General features: G+C 34.0%; 1 protein-coding gene across 2 annotated transcripts; it reads right to left on the bottom strand.

Moving 5' to 3' along the window:
• Window positions 1-1,078: 1,078 nt before the first annotated feature.
• LOC138325123 (uncharacterized) lies at window positions 1,079-17,408 on the bottom strand. 2 transcript variants are annotated; one of them, XM_069270568.1, is made up of 5 exons: window positions 15,749-17,408; window positions 7,936-8,170; window positions 6,063-6,236; window positions 4,889-5,381; window positions 1,079-4,695 (listed from the first exon to the last, which is right to left on the bottom strand). In XM_069270568.1, exons 1-5 carry the CDS (start codon window positions 16,892-16,894, stop codon window positions 4,677-4,679), a joined length of 2,067 nt encoding a protein of 688 aa, XP_069126669.1. In that variant the 5' UTR covers window positions 16,895-17,408; the 3' UTR covers window positions 1,079-4,676. The 2 variants fall into 2 exon arrangements, with proteins under 2 accessions (XP_069126669.1, XP_069126668.1); XM_069270567.1 differs by having other exon boundaries at window positions 1,079-5,381.
• Between the last annotated feature and the right edge of the window lie 96 nt (window positions 17,409-17,504).

Below are 17,504 nucleotides of genomic sequence, written 5' to 3'. Positions count from 1 at the left end.
GTTTTTTTTCAGTCGGTTTCAAAATAACATATTATGATTACAAAACTTGAGACCAAGAAGCTTATGAAATGAGAAAAATATAATTTGGTATGCCTAAGAAATAGGCCTAGCGATAAGAAAAACGATTTGAATCAGTCTCGAAGTATAGACATATTTGTGAAAAATTGGGATTTCGTCTCAATGCAGAATGGCAATTTTTGGCATTTTGTAATAAGTTGTTTCTGTTTATTTTTGAAATTAGCCTTGAAATTTAACGTCTTTCCACATATCCACAGAAACAGAAACTATATAAACCCTCAGATTTAATATACAGTCGAATTTTCGCTGTATCGAACTTTTTGCTTGGTCCCGAATTTATTCACGATAAAACAACACTTTTATGAATAAAAGTTTTCGATTTATCGAACTTTTGACATGGATCATTTGTTATAATTTTGTCGTAGGTAGACATTAGAGGGATGCTTTCTGGGCAATGACCAAAAGGTATCTCATGGTCAAGAAAACATCTTAGTTTTATCTAGTTAGTGCATGCCTTGAATAATTTGAAGTCTCGATGTTTCGAAGCTTTTCTGTCGGTCCCATGAACTTCGAAATATCGAAGTTTCACTGTATATGTATCGGTACAGCGATTTTTTTTCCAGTTGGTTGATCGGGCGTCGCGTCCTATTAACAGCTGACGTCATCTCAGGGCGGTCTCCGCTGTATGAAATGTGTTGTGTGTTAATGTCTATGTTTTGGGAGACTGTGGTATATTCATGTCGTATCTTGTAATAGAAGAACTGTTACCATTTTTATAGTGCTATTTAATTGAAGCATGATACTGAAATACTCCACTTAATCGCATTATACTGACGACGGTAGACCAGTGTGGCATTTCGATGTATATCTATCATATATCCATAAAGTGTTACACAGTAGTGCAGAGGGGATCGATAAAAGTTTTAGTCCAGTCCATGTATTACATAGTGCCACATAGTCACACTTGAAAACGGTAACAAAATAAAATGTCACACCGGCCAGTCATCACACTAGTTTTTGAAGAAAAAAAATATATACATATATATAAAAAACACAGATATAAAAATTGGTAGTTTTTATTGTCAGAAATATTTTAGTATATGCTTATTTTTATCTCAAATGCCATTGGTCTTCTGACCTAACATAAAATATCATTTAACATGTAATTAGTGGAACAATTCATTATCATTCATATTCTCAAACAAGTGACATAGTAATCATTCTTCTCTGCTTTATGTAAGTATATATATACAATAATGAGGCCGAACTCATTCACACCCTAATTATAGAAAGGGAATCCCTTAAAGATGGGGAAATCCCTCTATTTATACATCTCTACCATAAAAAGGAAATGTTTTCCTTGCTTAAGCTTGTATGTAATCCCTACAAGACATTTGATAAAAAAATGAATCATTTATTGATAATATAATGTGAAATATTTTAACTGCCCTGGGTGCTAATTGGTTTGAAAACACTACTTGTGTATTATTTTTTAATGAGGAATTAGATACACTTGTGCACTGTACAAAGAGAATTCCCCTTTTTTGTTGTGCACCAAAACAAAAATGAAAGTAATATTACTACTCTCTTACATCATACCAAAATATATCTCTGATATTAAATTTGTAATTTACATGTTGATGCTCAATATGTTCCGATTGAATTTTACACTTATAAATAGTTCAGTAAATGGAATTCCCTTTAATCAAATGCACACATGTACAAAATACCTGGTACCAGGAAAGGCATTTACCAGTGTTAAACTTGTGTACATAATAAACTGTCATTTGTAGAGGGAATTCCCTTGTATTAAAGACTTGTACACAATGAACATCATTTGAAATGTAATTCACTTGCCATAACCATATCATGATAATGAAGTACATTTCCTATGTAATATAATATAAGGAAGGGAATCCATTTGATCAAACAATTTTTCTTAATACAACAAAAGCAATTTCAAATGCTACACATTTGTACATGATGAATTCTCTATTTTACTCATTTTGTACACAATTGAAAAGAAATCACTTATTTTGCAATTGCATTTACACATTTATATTGTTATCATGGACAAACTTTAATAACTAACATAAAAAATAGCATCATTTGACTACATTCTTCTTCTTTCACCGAAAATGCTAATCAAATTCAAATCTGTTCATGTCTTGTTGACAACACATAACTGAGATTCTGGAAATGTCCTCACTTTCCTATCCTCAATATTCTAGGGGTTACTATCACTGTCGTTATATCCACCCCTGGACTATGTCATAGCTAGCCTGAAGGTTCTGTATGAAATAATGGTACATTGTGGTTGACTGAGTGATTTTGAATGTGGGTGCCGGTCTCTTCAAAAATCTTCAAAGGAAGTCTGTGTAGACCTGTGATTGGTCAGTTTTTTCCTCCTGAACTGTCTTCAATTTCGCTATGACATGTTCCAGGGAGTGGATTTACTGACAGTGATAGTAACCCCTGGAATATTAAGGATGCTACTTTATACACCTAATCATGGGTGTGTAGGAGACAAACAACAATTATCAGATCTATAAAGAATGGCAACAATGGATATCTTTATAAAAACATATCAAAAATCATGTTAACAATAAACAACATCTCAAACCACATAAATATTACACAACAAATGGAAGACATCATAACACAAATAACAGAGAGAAACTTTTGTGAATTTACATGTCTCGCAAAAATTTGCGAAAGTAAATTTCATGAGACAGAAAGTAGATTAACATTATTATCCAAGTGATACAGTTTATTCATGTAACGGTAAGTCTCTTGGAAAGTCTCCTTGGTTATAACCAAATTAAAGTTGTATTGGTAAAATAATTGAAAAGGTAAATAAAAACATAATGGGAAGATGCTTAAGATCATATTTTGAAATTATTGTTATTTAATGCAAAAATCATACTAAAAACTTACTCATTCACCCCTAAAGCCACATTTGAACTTTACCTATTCAAAGGCAAGAAGAGTTCATTATGAATTTTCAGAGGTGAATGAGTTTTATAATTTGTTTAAAAATTCTACAAAAGACAAACAATTACATGTAACACATTTTGATATTGGACAACAACCACATTCATGTTCCGTGAAATCATATAGATATCACTGAGACAATTATTGGCAATAAGATGACTTGACGAAGACATTTTGATATATTAGAAGTTACATGTTGCCGAGACTGTTTGATGCATCCATCAGTAGGTCTTGTCGGAGGCCGTTTGACTGTTAACCAATAATACATTTTATGTTTCATCTCGTTATTTGATGATGTTTTGTCTTGAGTTGGACACATATTTCATGCAGCCAACAGTTTTTAAGGTGAAATAATGATGCATTTGATGGCCTCTCTTGGTGGAACCACTTAAAGCAGTTGAAGGTCGGTTTAATCATTATCTCTCTTTTTTTCTTCTAAATTCACAAATCATAGCTGGTGTAAAGAATTTCAAGATTAAGTATATCACAATGATTTAAGATAAATAAAATGTTTTTCATAAAATCTATCACAGATAAGTTAGTCATCAAAATAATATTTCATTAAAATAATGAAGGAAAACAAATGTTTCAACCAGTTCTTTTGCATCATTTGCAATATATATAATTTATATATAATATATTTTATGAATTTGATGTAAAATTTTGATCATTCAGTTTCATCTCACTTAAGTCACATACCACACTCATTAACCACATATCACAGGGACTTGTTACACTTTATACCACAGGGGCTTGTTACACTTTATACCACAGGGGCTTGTTACACTTTATACCACAGGGGCTTGTTACACTCTAAACCACAGGATCTTGTTATACTCTACACCAAAAGGGATATGTAAATGTCACACTCTTAACCACAGGGCACTGTTACAAATGCCAAACTCAAGTCCATTTTCATATATAAAATATAAAAATCACGGGATGTGAATTTGTACCAAACCCCTGTGATACTTAACACAGAAGCATCATCATACATTCATAAACACAATTAAATATCATTTGATAATCACAGCCATTGTGATATGTTCCATATATATCAAACACAATATTACAGTTTTCCAGACATTCAGATCAAGTGTTAAACCTATGCTTCACAGTTCAACCGCACATCATTTTCGGGATTTGTGAAAGTGTAAATTCTAAATAAAACAAGTGATTGGTCATAACCACAGTTAAAGTTATATTAGTACATGTTTACTTAAACCAAGTAGGGCCTTCCAGTTATAGGTATTAGAAATCTTCATGCTGGGAGTGAACTTGTGAATCATCTTCTTTTCAAACTTTAAAAACCTTTCAAACAGGTCCTAGGTCAAAATTGACTTTATTTGATTTTATTTGATTTTAGTATCTAAACTTGTGATATTTAGGTGTGTATAGGTGTGTAAAGTTTTGATACATTCACAGTGTTTATAGAAAGAATTTGTGTAAAGAATTTGCCTCCATCCTATTTATCTTGTGATAAGCCAAGAAAGTTTTGACACAATTAAGGGATCGACTGATTCAAGGACGATGTCATTACACATGTTAGTATTTTTACTGAATTTCAATATTGATATTCATGGACTTATGGCAAAAAGACTTATCATGAGATAGTTACAGTAGTTTTATGTATAAATGCTAAAACACACCATTTTTTACCGTTCTTAATGTGTGGCCGATGATCTGAAAATATACATCAAATATCAACACTGCATAAAATTAACGTTTGCAAATGGTTGCCCGACAATCGCATTAAATTGTATCATGCTCCAATATGAAAAATTAAATCAATTTAGATGGACTTAAAACAACATATTGTCTGACATAGTGTAACTATAGCAACAGAAATCAGCTATATCCACGCGGTACTACATACTTTTTGACTCTCTCCAACACGACGGCCATGTGTTGTTTGTATAGGCGGTCGTTACTCAGGTCCACACAACTATACTTGGCAATGATCTTTCGCACCTGGTCAGGGGCACTTTCAAGGGGAGAGAACCTCAAAAGCACAGGAATGATAGGTTTGTTGAATGTTTCGGCCAGAGTAAGATCTTTCTTACAATTGTCACTTTGAAGGTATTTTGGGGTGATACAGCACACTACTACAGCCGATGCCTTCATGTTCCGTTGGATCTGGCTCTGTAAGGTTTCACCTCCAACCTCTAGTAACGTCACGCTACTACGGCTGCTCTTGCTGCTGTGTCCGCGTGGCTGGGTAGTACTAGCCATGGTGATGTCTGCCCAGCACTGGAGACCATTGTTTTCTAGCATCTGTTTGATGTCCAGCACCTTGCCCTGCATGTCCCACTGGTAGCTTATGAATACCTGGGGCTCGCCTTCTTTATAGTACGGAGATTGTGTGCCTCCTACATAAACACAAAGCATTCTTTTTTATTTACTCTGCCATTGAGCGAAGATTTTTAAAATCTACCATATTTTACCTGTATGAATAACATTGGAATCAAGGTACATGTAGCTGGTATGCTAAAGGCCCAGCCTTTTGTCACTTGTGTAATTTTTTAAAACATATTTGACCCCTTTGACCTTGTGTGAATATCAAGATGATTTAAAAAATCTGACTTCTCATTTATTTGAGTCAATAATCTTTCATCTAAACAGGGTTCTTGGTTATCAAAAATGTTCTTAAAAATTTGACCAAATTGTCTTCAATTAAGGTCAAGGTCATTTATTTTACCAAAAGTGGTATTTCTTTAATTTCTAACATGACACTGGTCATATATTTTGACTGCTTAATACAGGAGATTTTGACTGCTTAATACAGGAGTTTTTAAGAACGCCAAAAAATGTGGGATAAGTATGATTTACTGACGATCAGTTCCACCCTCCAGTAATTCTGATGTCATATTTTTAGGTGATTTTTGTGACATCATAATCATGGGAAGGTGGGACTAATTGACAGTAAAACATACTTCACCCACGTCATTTTGGGATCTTGAAATCCCGCATTAAAATTAGTCACTTGAGCTCTTGTCTCAGTTGACCAAACCAAGTTTCATATCAACAGACTCTTATTAGACAGTGTTTACCTGGTGCAACGGTACCGAGAACCTCGAGCGGCTTCAGTCCCTCCGCCATCTTGTTAAGATAGGCTTGCTCCAGAACCACGCCCGGAACGCGCCTTAGTGGTTTGATATGATGCTCCAACACATCTAAACTCTCATTGTACATTTTGGTTTCAAAATCCACAGAAGGGCATTCACCTGTTAACACAAACAATTCATGTCACAAGATATTCTTTAAACACCAAACATTTGTCTTTCCGTTAATGCCTTGTTCACAAATAAGCCCTGCTTCTCAATTTTAAATTGTACCTCTATCAATATTGATATACCAAACTTAGTGTGAGCCACAAGTAATATCATAGTTTTCAATAATAGTTTTGCATTTGAAATTACACTTGTATAGATACATAGACGATGTAGAAATTAAAGTTATATGTGTTGTTTTTTTCATAATCACGAATCAAGATAAGCTCTTCACATGTTATTGACCAGGAAATGTTACCAATATTTTGAGAATTAAGGTCATTTCAATACATTGGTTTAATATTTACAATAACAAACAAGAGATGCAAACGATTTTAGCGGTACTGCCAAAAATTATTATATTTACATCTATTCCGAATTTGCATATTACAGAGTTATCTGCACTTGCGGGTAGGTATTGATTGTGATGTCATATGTTTGCGAGCGTAACGTCATATGTTTCAGAGAAAACGATGTGAATTGCGCTCACAAAATAATGACGTAACAATCAATACTTACCGCAAGGGAGCTAACTCTGTAATATGCAAAGACGGAATAGTGAAGTGAAATGAGTACATTTTCGATCATGAAGCCAAATTTTGGTCCAGAATTCTATTTCACATTTAATGAGTGTTAGTAGTAATTTTAAAGTGATTTCCACAGGAATGTTTCCGTCTAAATACACACAAGGCATAAAACAACAATTTTACAGTACATATTTTCTGTGTTGTAACTAACGTTTATAAGGCATCCGAGGCCATTTCAATGATTTTCACAGCTGAATTCATTAAACCTGATTGATTTCAATAGATTACTGAAGACAAAATAAGACGTAAAAATGTACGCCCAGTTACGGCACATATAACTTTAATTATCGCACCTCAGACAGAAACGTCTCCAAATAATTGGTGGAGAGACGTCACATGGTGACCCCCTATTTATTTATAGGGTTCATTTAATTTTATTATGGTGCAATATGGTGGCTCTCGCCCTCGCTTCAAAATTTAAACACATTCTCTTCAATAAATAAACCATTTCATTACCGTAAAACTATATATTACTTGTTCAGTTTTGTGTAAAAATAACTTAAATGTTTTCTTTAAATTAAATGAAATGCATTTTTTTTAAATACAAGTTGCTTCCCCTACGCCAGTGTGAAAGTTGATCCAGTGGTGATTGTTTGTATCCTTCACCAGCATAATTCAAGTTTGATTTCAGATTCTTGACAAAACAAATAGGAAACAAAGACCTTATGAAACAAAGGAAAGGTCCTCGATGCGATAAATTTGTTATATAGTCAGTTACTGACCCCCTATAAAGGCATAGAGGTCAGTAAAAAGTATGGGAGGCTCGGCTATGCCCTCATCCCCTATAACTCTTATATACCTTTATAGGGGGTCAGTAACTGACTATATAAATGATAATAAAACTGAATATCTGATTTAGTGCATGGTGCTGAACTTCACTGCAGATCTCCCTATTTTATAAATTTTTGGACTGAGGACTGACTTTTAGTATTATGTGTTTACTATTTGAGACAATTTCAATGTTTACCTCAATCACCCCTAAAATTTCATAATGGACTGATCCAGTCTTTGATTTAGAAGAGCCTAAATTTGTCTTCTGAGGTGAATGAGATTGGCTAGCGACTTACCCAGCACCGCTTTCAAGGAGGCCCTGAAGTTCATCCAAACATTCTTAAACATGGCAGTGACAAGTTTTTTGCCAAGCCAGTCGGCAAATAGGACCTCGTGGAAGACAAATGGCGAGGTTATGGAAGCTTCTGTAAGGAGGACGACTATCTGGGAGGATGTGGCCATGACTGGACCGTTGATAAGTAGGAACTCTTCCTTGGACTTGCCAAGCTTCATACTGTCATGGTGTAGCACCTGGGACATAATGTAATATAAATCAATATGAATGTCTTTTCTTCTGCAATTTTTTTTTTTTCACTTTTTGTTGGCCATGCTTAGACACATGGAATCAAATCAACACAATTGGACATTATCAATCACAAATGATCTTATAGTAATTACTTGGTAACTAATTAAACATATGGAAGATAATTTATCACTCAAAAGAGCAATCTGCCACTTGCAATACTTAATATATATGCTTATATTTACATTTGATAACAATTTCATGGTATTTGCATCGATAATGAATAAACAATCCATTATCATCAAGGATGGAAGAGTCATTTTCTGTGATCACTGGGACGACAATTGTTGATAATGTTGAAATAAGCAAATGGTACTGGTGAACGCCAACTGTGATTGGTAAGGCTACATAGTGGGGTTGAAAAGGGTTGCGATGAAAATGTAAATATATAAAGGGAGACAACTCATGATATAATAACTACATTGTCTACCACCTTAAATGAAGAGAGATAATTATATAATGTACCACTCAATAGATTAATTCAATTTATCACCTCTGCAAGAGAGATAATGCATCATCTAAAATAAAAGGGAGATAATGTGCTATCTAAAATGCAAGGGAGATCAGAAATCATCTAAAGTACAAAGGTAGATAATGCATCATCTAAAATACAAGGGAGATAATTCATCACCGAAAATACAAGGGAGATAATGCATCACCGAAAATACAAGGGAGATAATGCATCATCTAAAATACGAGGGAGATAATGCGCCATCTAAAATACAAGGGAGATCATGCATCATCTAAACTACAAGGGAAATAATGCATCATCTAAAATACAAGGGAGATAATGCATCACCTAAAATACGAGGGAGATAATGCGCCATCTAAAATACAAGGGAGATCATGCATCATCTAAACTACAAGGGAAATAATGCATCACCGAAAATACAAGGGAGATAATGCATCATCTAAAATACGAGGGAGATAATGCATCATCTAAAATACAAGGGAGATAATGCATGGCAAGATTGACTATAATTTGAATTATAAGGGAGATAATTTATCTTGCAATACCTAAGTCGTTTGATTCACATTCGATAGGATGTGTAACATGAACCTTACCTTACTCATAGCCTGAAGATAATGTTTTGAAAAGCACCATTACTACTGATTTTAGACCTCTTTAAATGTACATGTATAGATAGTGATGGGAATCAGTTTCATTTTCAAAATTGATAATGAAAATATCGAAACTAATTGATTATTGATTATAATTGGTTTACTAATTTTGCAATGAATTGGACATTTATAGGAAATAGCTGTACATTTCAAGAACATAGTGTTGCTGCTATTTGATATAGTGTTAGCCATTTTTTTTCATTTTTTTTTCCGCTAGCTGATGTATTAACATTCTTTTCATAAGATAATCAAACATATGTACATTATTTATATACATGCATTTCAAACATCTAAAATTACATGTTAATTACCAACAGTTGGATTATGATCTATAAAACTTTTATAACCCAATACAGATAACACATCAGGAATACCTAAATATATTCTGATTTAATTGGTTCTCAAAAAAATCGTAATTAAGTATTGGTTTTAATAGGATTTTTTTCAAATTTTTTTTTTCATTGTCCACCATTATCAAGATAAACCTGGTTTATGCTAGTCTCATAATAATAAATTACACTCATTGTGGATGGCAATAGGTCTTGCAGATCAATATTTTTTTGCCAGTAAATATGAATGGTACATATAAAAAAACACACCTACACCCATATCAATTACAAGGTTAAACATTAAAAAAAATCAATATTGAGAAAAAATTTTGCATTAATATACCAAACTAATTAATCATCTTTGACATATTATTAAGTTTCCATTACCCGAACTGTTGACAAATATACACAGAAATATCAAGGAACGATCATTTTCAAATGATAGATATCTTTTTAAATCAAATTAGTTTTTTTTATTAAAACTCTGTGATTACTGGCCTTGATATTTGATCTGGAGCCTGCATGACTAATCAATAATCGTATATTTACATACACTTCAATAGACAGAAAATTGGTAGCGTATAGATTTCACGGTCATGTCTTTTAGGATCCTATCTATTTAATAAAGTTCTCAGATATTCAAACATGATAATTATTTTCAATTAAATCATCCCATTCATCCATTCGTCATTCAGGTGTGTAAATGGATTTTTCCCTCTCTTTTTCTTTTTAGATATATATTCTCAATGGCTTAAGCATTCTCAATGCTAAAGATTAAATCTAGTAACATATGTGTCTAAATTTTCTCAAACATTGAGTTCGGATGAAACATATCCCTATTTCATTTTTTTTTTAAATTTGAATTCTAAGATAAGCTAACAGAGCTCTACCCTGTGTACATAGGTAGCACAAATTGATATTCATTATCGTGTTTGTCAAGGATTACTTAGAAAATTGATAGACTGTATTGAATCGATTATTGTTGACCGAAAGTTCCTTGTCATAACACCATACCAGGCTTCATTGTTGACCCACAAAATCGGATACGTATAGAATAATCTAAATGTACTCATGTCACACGAACATTTATCCATAATGTCAACATACGTTGGAGAGAAAGAATCGGACATGGCATTCACGATGTGATAAATAACGCATTACACAGCTTGAACAACGCAGTCAGTCCAACACAAGGGGAAAGTGAAAAATCTTTTGTGCGGAACTCATTAACGATAGCCTTTGAATTGACCTGAGGTTTTAGCGTTATAGGATCATATGTACACCTACCAACATGGGATTAGACATTTCAGGTGCATTAAGGTAGATTAATTTGTACATTTGTCACACAGTAGTACAATAATACCAGACATTAACATTAATTCAAGTTCTAACAGCATTTATTACTGTCAGATTAGGCCCATTGTGTAACACTATTCCTCTATATTCCTATCTAATCTAGTGTTTCCGTTTTTTCCTGCTTTGAACAAAATCTCAGCTGAAAACTTGAGGATAAATTTATCATTTACGTTTACATCTTAAAAACCAACAAGAAATACTAGAAAACCTGCCAAATACATGTACACTCATTTGCACTGAACTAGAATTTTAGAAATCATATGGAAGAGACAATTATATTAAACCAAGATTGTTTCCAAAAATGTTGCAGCAAATAATGTATCTATAAATGTGCAATATTTGGTCAAATACCGTCCTCCCCTCTATAAACATTTATTTTTCATTACATAGCTTTTAAGTCCTTAACACATATTTAATCATTGAGTGGAAAAATCAGGGTATAACACCTCTCTTGAAAATCATCTCTAAAGCATTACTACATACATAAATGGAATCAGTAATACATATATTGGAAAGTGTCTGGCTAAGAGAATCTCCTTGTTTCACACCTAGGCTTGCATGATAGTCAAAAGTGGCATCAGTATATATATGCTTATCTTCTCCTATTAAATTATTATACCTCATCTTTATAACAGTATCTGTGATTAGTTGAAATGCATCATATGACACATCCCTCAGGGATAAATAAAACATTTTATTTCCCTGGGGTGTGTGCCCTTATATATGGTGACTGCCGTCTTCCACACAGAGTTATCTCCCCTTCCGATTGTACACCAATGACAAACGAAGTGCAAAACTTAATTTTTTACTTATTGAAATTAAAATCTAAGTAATATTTAATCCAGAGTAGTGAATCATAAATTTTCGGTATGATAAATAATTTATGTCCTCGCTGGCAGTGTGATATGAAGGTTTATTTACCCTCAGATGTAATATATCCGGAGGGCTTGCCCGAGGGAAATATCACACTGCCACCTGGGCCATAAATGCATATGTTTACAATTACAATGTTAACCGGATAGGTATTAGGTACATGCATGGACACTGGTATGTACTAGTTAAATAAAGCACATTTAAAACAAAAAATCAATACAAGATATTTCATACCCTTTGACCATCAATATTGATACATGTATACCATCTTTGCATATTACAAAGTTACCTCCCTTGCGGGTCTTTTTTTTGCGATTGAAACTTGTATCATTTTCTCTGAAAATTATGATGTTATGTTCACAATTAAACATATGATGTCACAATAAATATCTACCCACAAGGGCAGAAAACTCTGTAATATGCAATTAAGCAATAACTATATAATGTGGCATTGCATTATATATGATACTGAAAAATGATAATCACTAAATAACTATTAGGAATGGAAACAAAGCATGAAAGTTGGATTTTCTCCATGATCTATTTTTCTGAAAGGTGTAAAGAACTGTTAATTTGTAATACCAGTTCATTAAACATCAACCTTTTGACCTCAACTTCAACCATTTAACCTCGATCATCTATCTGATAATCAGAATGTCCATGAATGCATGCATGCTTTCATAAAGGGAAATCACCAATATGATACTTAAAGTGTGAATATCCTTTCAGTCTGTGGCATTATTTTCCTGTGACAAATTTTGTCAAAAGTATTACATATATGGTAATAACTTTTAGTTAGAGGTCATGTTTCACTATGAAGTACAAACTGTATTGGTGTGAACTAATTGCTTAAATTTATACTACCGTATATTTTAAGGTTATACAGGAGATTCAAAAACTAATGAGTTCATGATTATGAGTTGAGTTTTACAAACAAAATAGAAATTAATTTTTTCTAAAAAACAAATAATAAGGTAAAGAGTAACATATATGTATTTACATCTAAAACTATTTTGGGAACAAAAAGTTAAAATAAACCTTTCTTTGGCATGAGTTTCACCATGATCAGCAATCTATTTTTTGTTATTTAAATCAGCTGTTACATGTACATAGCTTGACTAATTTACTACATAGACAATATATACCTGAACATTCAGGTAACAGACATGCCATGCAGATAATTTTAACCAGGTTGCATATACATTTGTATATACACGTATATTGAAGTTTCTGAACTCATGTATTAAATACTTTATTAAGTATACCTACTACATCTTTGCTTGAATTTGATAAAGACTGCCTGTCAATCTGTCAGACATGTCTATACATTAATATTTACAAGGCCTCGCATATCAGAGCTTTCTCTGTCGGGTGCTCCCTTAGTACCAATGGGCAGCAACAATGGACTCTTACATATTGGGGTGATCACTTTGATAAAAGGGTAAAACTCTAACCCAATCACCCCTGAAGACATTTTTAGATTCTTCTAGTTCAACGGCTGGATTAGTCAAATTTGGAATTTCAGGGGTGGATGAGTTAACATCAAAATTACACAGTTGTTGGCCAAACATGAAAGCATGTCACTTGTGAAGTTTCCACCACATCTTACGTCTGAAGTGACAAACATGGCATATTGAATCCAGATTGTGATCAACTCGAGGGTCACCAAGGTGCCACTGGATTTACAGATTATCCCCTTCATGTTTAAATTAGGAAGATATCACTTCATATTAAAAAGGAAAGCCTTCCTCTATTGACCTTCACGTACTACAGTTTCATTATTTTTGAGCGTCCTGTATAGAAACAGATTAAACTCAATAAGGTGGAGATTTTATATTTGTCAACAGAACACACAAGTCTATATATATTTATAGTTTTAAAAGAGACGAGAGATTTAAATGTAAGTCCAACAATTCAAACATGAAGTTGAATTATCAAACACGACCATGGTTACCATTGAACTTTCTTTTATCTTATGTAAAACAGGAATACCTATACTCTTGAACTGTTTTAATCTTAACCGGAGATGTGTGTATTTATCAATTCAAAATAATTAATATAGATATTCTGCATTATGCTTTATTATTTATAATTCATAGGTGAATCGGAGGATTTTTTTTTGGTATATACTTTTTAAAAATTATAAAAACTTTAAAATATAATGTAAGTGTATACAGTGTACATAGTAATTTTTACACAGAGTATTTTTTATTATCGGGAGAGACCATATTTCAATGATGATAATTGTTAACACGTCATGCAAGCGATGATACACCTCTAAAAACTTGTTTGTTTTGCTGGTTATTTCTTGTCAATAGTATTTGCCTAGAAGTGATTTACAACCAATATGTGATACAAACATTTGTCAAACTTTAAAATCTCACATGCAGCTCTAACTGTGGAAGGAACAAATATTAATGTTGAACCTATAATTGGACCTTTAAAACCATTCAAATAGAGTATTAAAAAGACATCATTGCCTTTCAATAATATCAAGTTTATTCTTTATATTTGTGCATATTTATAAAGCTCAGAACAAATTTAATCTGATTTTATAGACAGGAGTAAACACATTCAGGATTCCTTTTGAGGAATTATAGCATAACTGGTTCAGTGAACTGACATCAATTAATACACATGGAAGAATATTTTAGGTTGATTAGTCTATTAACAGCCAGGGTCATTTAATTATATATATACATATGGTTGTATATACTAGTTGTATAGGTGAAGGAAAGCAGGAGTACCCAGAGAAAAATCACCTACCAGCAGCCAATACCTGGTAACTTAGGGCTTATGTTATAGGGATTTAAACTAGTGATCCAGAGGTTAATTATAAGGGCTAGTGGTATAGGGATTCAAACTTGTGACCCAAAGGTTGAGGTTTGTGGTATAGTGATTCAAACTAGTGACCCAGAGGTTGAGGGCTTATGGTATAGGGGTTCAAACTAGTGATCCAGAGGTTAAGGGCTTGTGGTATAGGGATTCAAACTTGTGACCCAAAGGTTGAGGTTTGTGGTATAGGGATTCAAACTTGTGACCCAAAGGTTGAGGTTTGTGGTATAGGGATTCAAACTAGTGACCCAGAGGTTGAGGGCTTATGGTATAGGGATTCAAACTCGTGATCCACAGGTTGAGGGCTTGTGGAAATATGTTGGGACATCTTAACCACTTGGCCACCACAGTCAGTATAAGATAAAGCATTATATATAGCCCTACCTTTTCTCCTCTACTTTATCATTTGTCAGCAAGTGTTATACTTTTTTTCTTAATTTAAATGATATTTTTTTCTTATACCTGCTGTTATTCCATCTTTGCATATAACAGAGTTACTTCCCTTGTGGGTAGGTATCCATTGTGACGTTATTATATGTGAGTTAAACCCATGTTGGACAAATATGACGTTACGCTCACAAACACACGACGACGACGTCACAATCAATACCTTCCCACAAGGGCAGTTAACTCTGTAATATTCAAAGACGGAATATATCTATACTTTGAGTTATTTTTGTCAAGGTCTATCAGTTGTAGCATAGTGGAGTGTGGTTTAATTAGCATGTTAGTTGTGTGTTAATAGTCATGAGTATTGAGTGTGAGATAATATCCTGATTTCAAATTTTATTGTTGCCTTCCTAAAGATTATCTATACATATGTAAATGATACTTTTTTCCAGACACTGATTGAAAATAAGCCAAATATGAGCTACTAAACTACAGCATGATAAATCATTATTTTAATATAGAGAATCAGTAAAACTCACAGGGTCTCAAATGTAAGAGATAGTTCTTCAATGGGCATTCCTGGTATCAAAAACTCGTGTAATGGTTGGGGTTATTTCTTACCTGTAGATTTTTCTTTTTCAAGTCAGCTTTGAGGTTCTGCGCGAGTCGCACATCTGCTGGATCGTACACCAAATATATAACATCAGGTTTGGCACGTAGGGCTCGCGCCCGCAGGTGCCAGTTGTCCTTCTGTTTGTGTTCTGAGTCTAATGTTATGAGAATCTGTTGCATGATTTTTTTGCGGACGACACGACTATCAATCCCGAGGTGTTGTATCATGTCGTTGTCTGTCAGTGACATTAGTAGAAATCCATCCACCATATTTTCAGCCAAACTTTGCCGATAGAATTCCTTTATTCCTAGATTGAAGAGCCATTCCTGTAAATCACTAGCGCTCCACTGACATATTTTCTTCTTTTTGTACTCCTCCGTGAACTCCGTATCCGGCGGTGTCACAGGTGTTGGGGGTATATTCATGGACGCATACTTTTCTAGCTCCTCCATAATACCACCTATCACCACAGAGGTTTTCTCAGCTAAACTCTTTTTTGCATGGTCTTTACTTAAGTCTACAGCATGTTTTATTAACAAGAAGTAATCTTTGGGGATTTCTGTGTTTTCTAGAGATGAGAAAATTATGGGAAATATAGCTACAGAGTGGGGATCCTGACGTCGTCTTTGTAGAAGTGTTTTACTTTCATACATTGACACAGGACAAGAAAAGTAACTCGGTGAGAAGAATAGTATGGAGGCACGACACTTCTCAACTGCTTCCATACGCAAAGAGAACCACACAGGACTGTCAGTGTTTTTCTCATCCTTATCAAACCAAATGTCCTCTGCAAGATTGTTTTCCTTCAGCTGCCGTACCGTGTCCACTACAAATTTTCTCTCAACAAATCCGGCATCAGGGGAATAGGAAATAAATATACCCCGCTTCATCTTTTTGGTTTTGTGAGGGGGAGCCACATGTGGTGTCAATTCCTGGGTCTGTATGGTGCCTCCACCCTCAGCAGCCCGTTTATTGCTGTCAATGTGTTGGGTATTCGTAGAATCCTTCAGAGCTTGCTTTGACACAGCCTCTCGTGATCTGTCAGGTTGTGAACGAATATTTGAGACGGAATCAAACTGGTTGATGTCCTCTGTCTTGTCTTTGATTTCCACAGTCACAGAATTTTCTATCACATCCGACTGTTCGGTATTCATGATTTTAAATAGACGATAACAATCGGCTTATTATATAGGTTTGTGTACTGGCCTTTGTTTTATGGAACGATACATAGATCGTTTACCTGCATGCCTGCACCAGTCCTAAGACATGGTAGCTTACCTACTCCGAGTACTCCCCAATACACTCTGCGTGATGTTACATCTCAACAGGTGCTTGTCATGTCATTGCAACTTTGTCTTACGTTGTCGGGAAATACATCATTTATGCTCCCAGAATAATACCGTTTCCTTAGAGATAATACTTGAATAGATCGTCTGCACTAATTAAACTCAAAGGAAGAACTCCATTAACCATTTCAGTCACTGATCACGTTTTTTTTCGAGCACATAGAAACCAAACAATCAGGTCGCTTAAGTTAAGGAAAAATGGCTGTTCTGTTATTCTCCAGCGTTTACATTTTAAGATAAGATTAATCCATAAATGATTATATCGGTTTAAGATACATCAAACTTAAGTTTAAATCGTAATTGATAAAGGTAGATAAATTTACAAGTATAATGAGTCAGAAAATACCTTGCATTAAATACGTAAACATGTTGTATACGCTGTTCCGCACACCTCCCACGGTATCACCTGGTTTGGTGT

The sequence above is a fragment of the Argopecten irradians genome, chromosome 6 (assembly GCF_041381155.1).
Source record: "Argopecten irradians isolate NY chromosome 6, Ai_NY, whole genome shotgun sequence".
NCBI classification, from domain to species: Eukaryota; Metazoa; Mollusca; class Bivalvia; order Pectinida; family Pectinidae; genus Argopecten; species Argopecten irradians.
Note: the sequence above shows the minus strand (reverse complement) of the source record. Positions and strands in the feature narration are given on the sequence as shown.

Coding starts and splice junctions, on each gene's coding strand:
- LOC138325123 (XM_069270567.1), bottom strand. CDS start 16,894: ATGAATACCGAACAGTCGGATGTGATAGAAAATTCTGTGACTGTGGAA. Junction 8,171..15,748: donor TGAAAAAGAAAAATCTACAG/GTAAGAAATAAC, acceptor ATTATGTCCCAG/GTGCTACACCATGACAGTAT. Junction 6,237..7,935: donor CTCCTTGAAAGCGGTGCTGG/GTAAGTCGCTAG, acceptor TTGTGTTAACAG/GTGAATGCCCTTCTGTGGAT.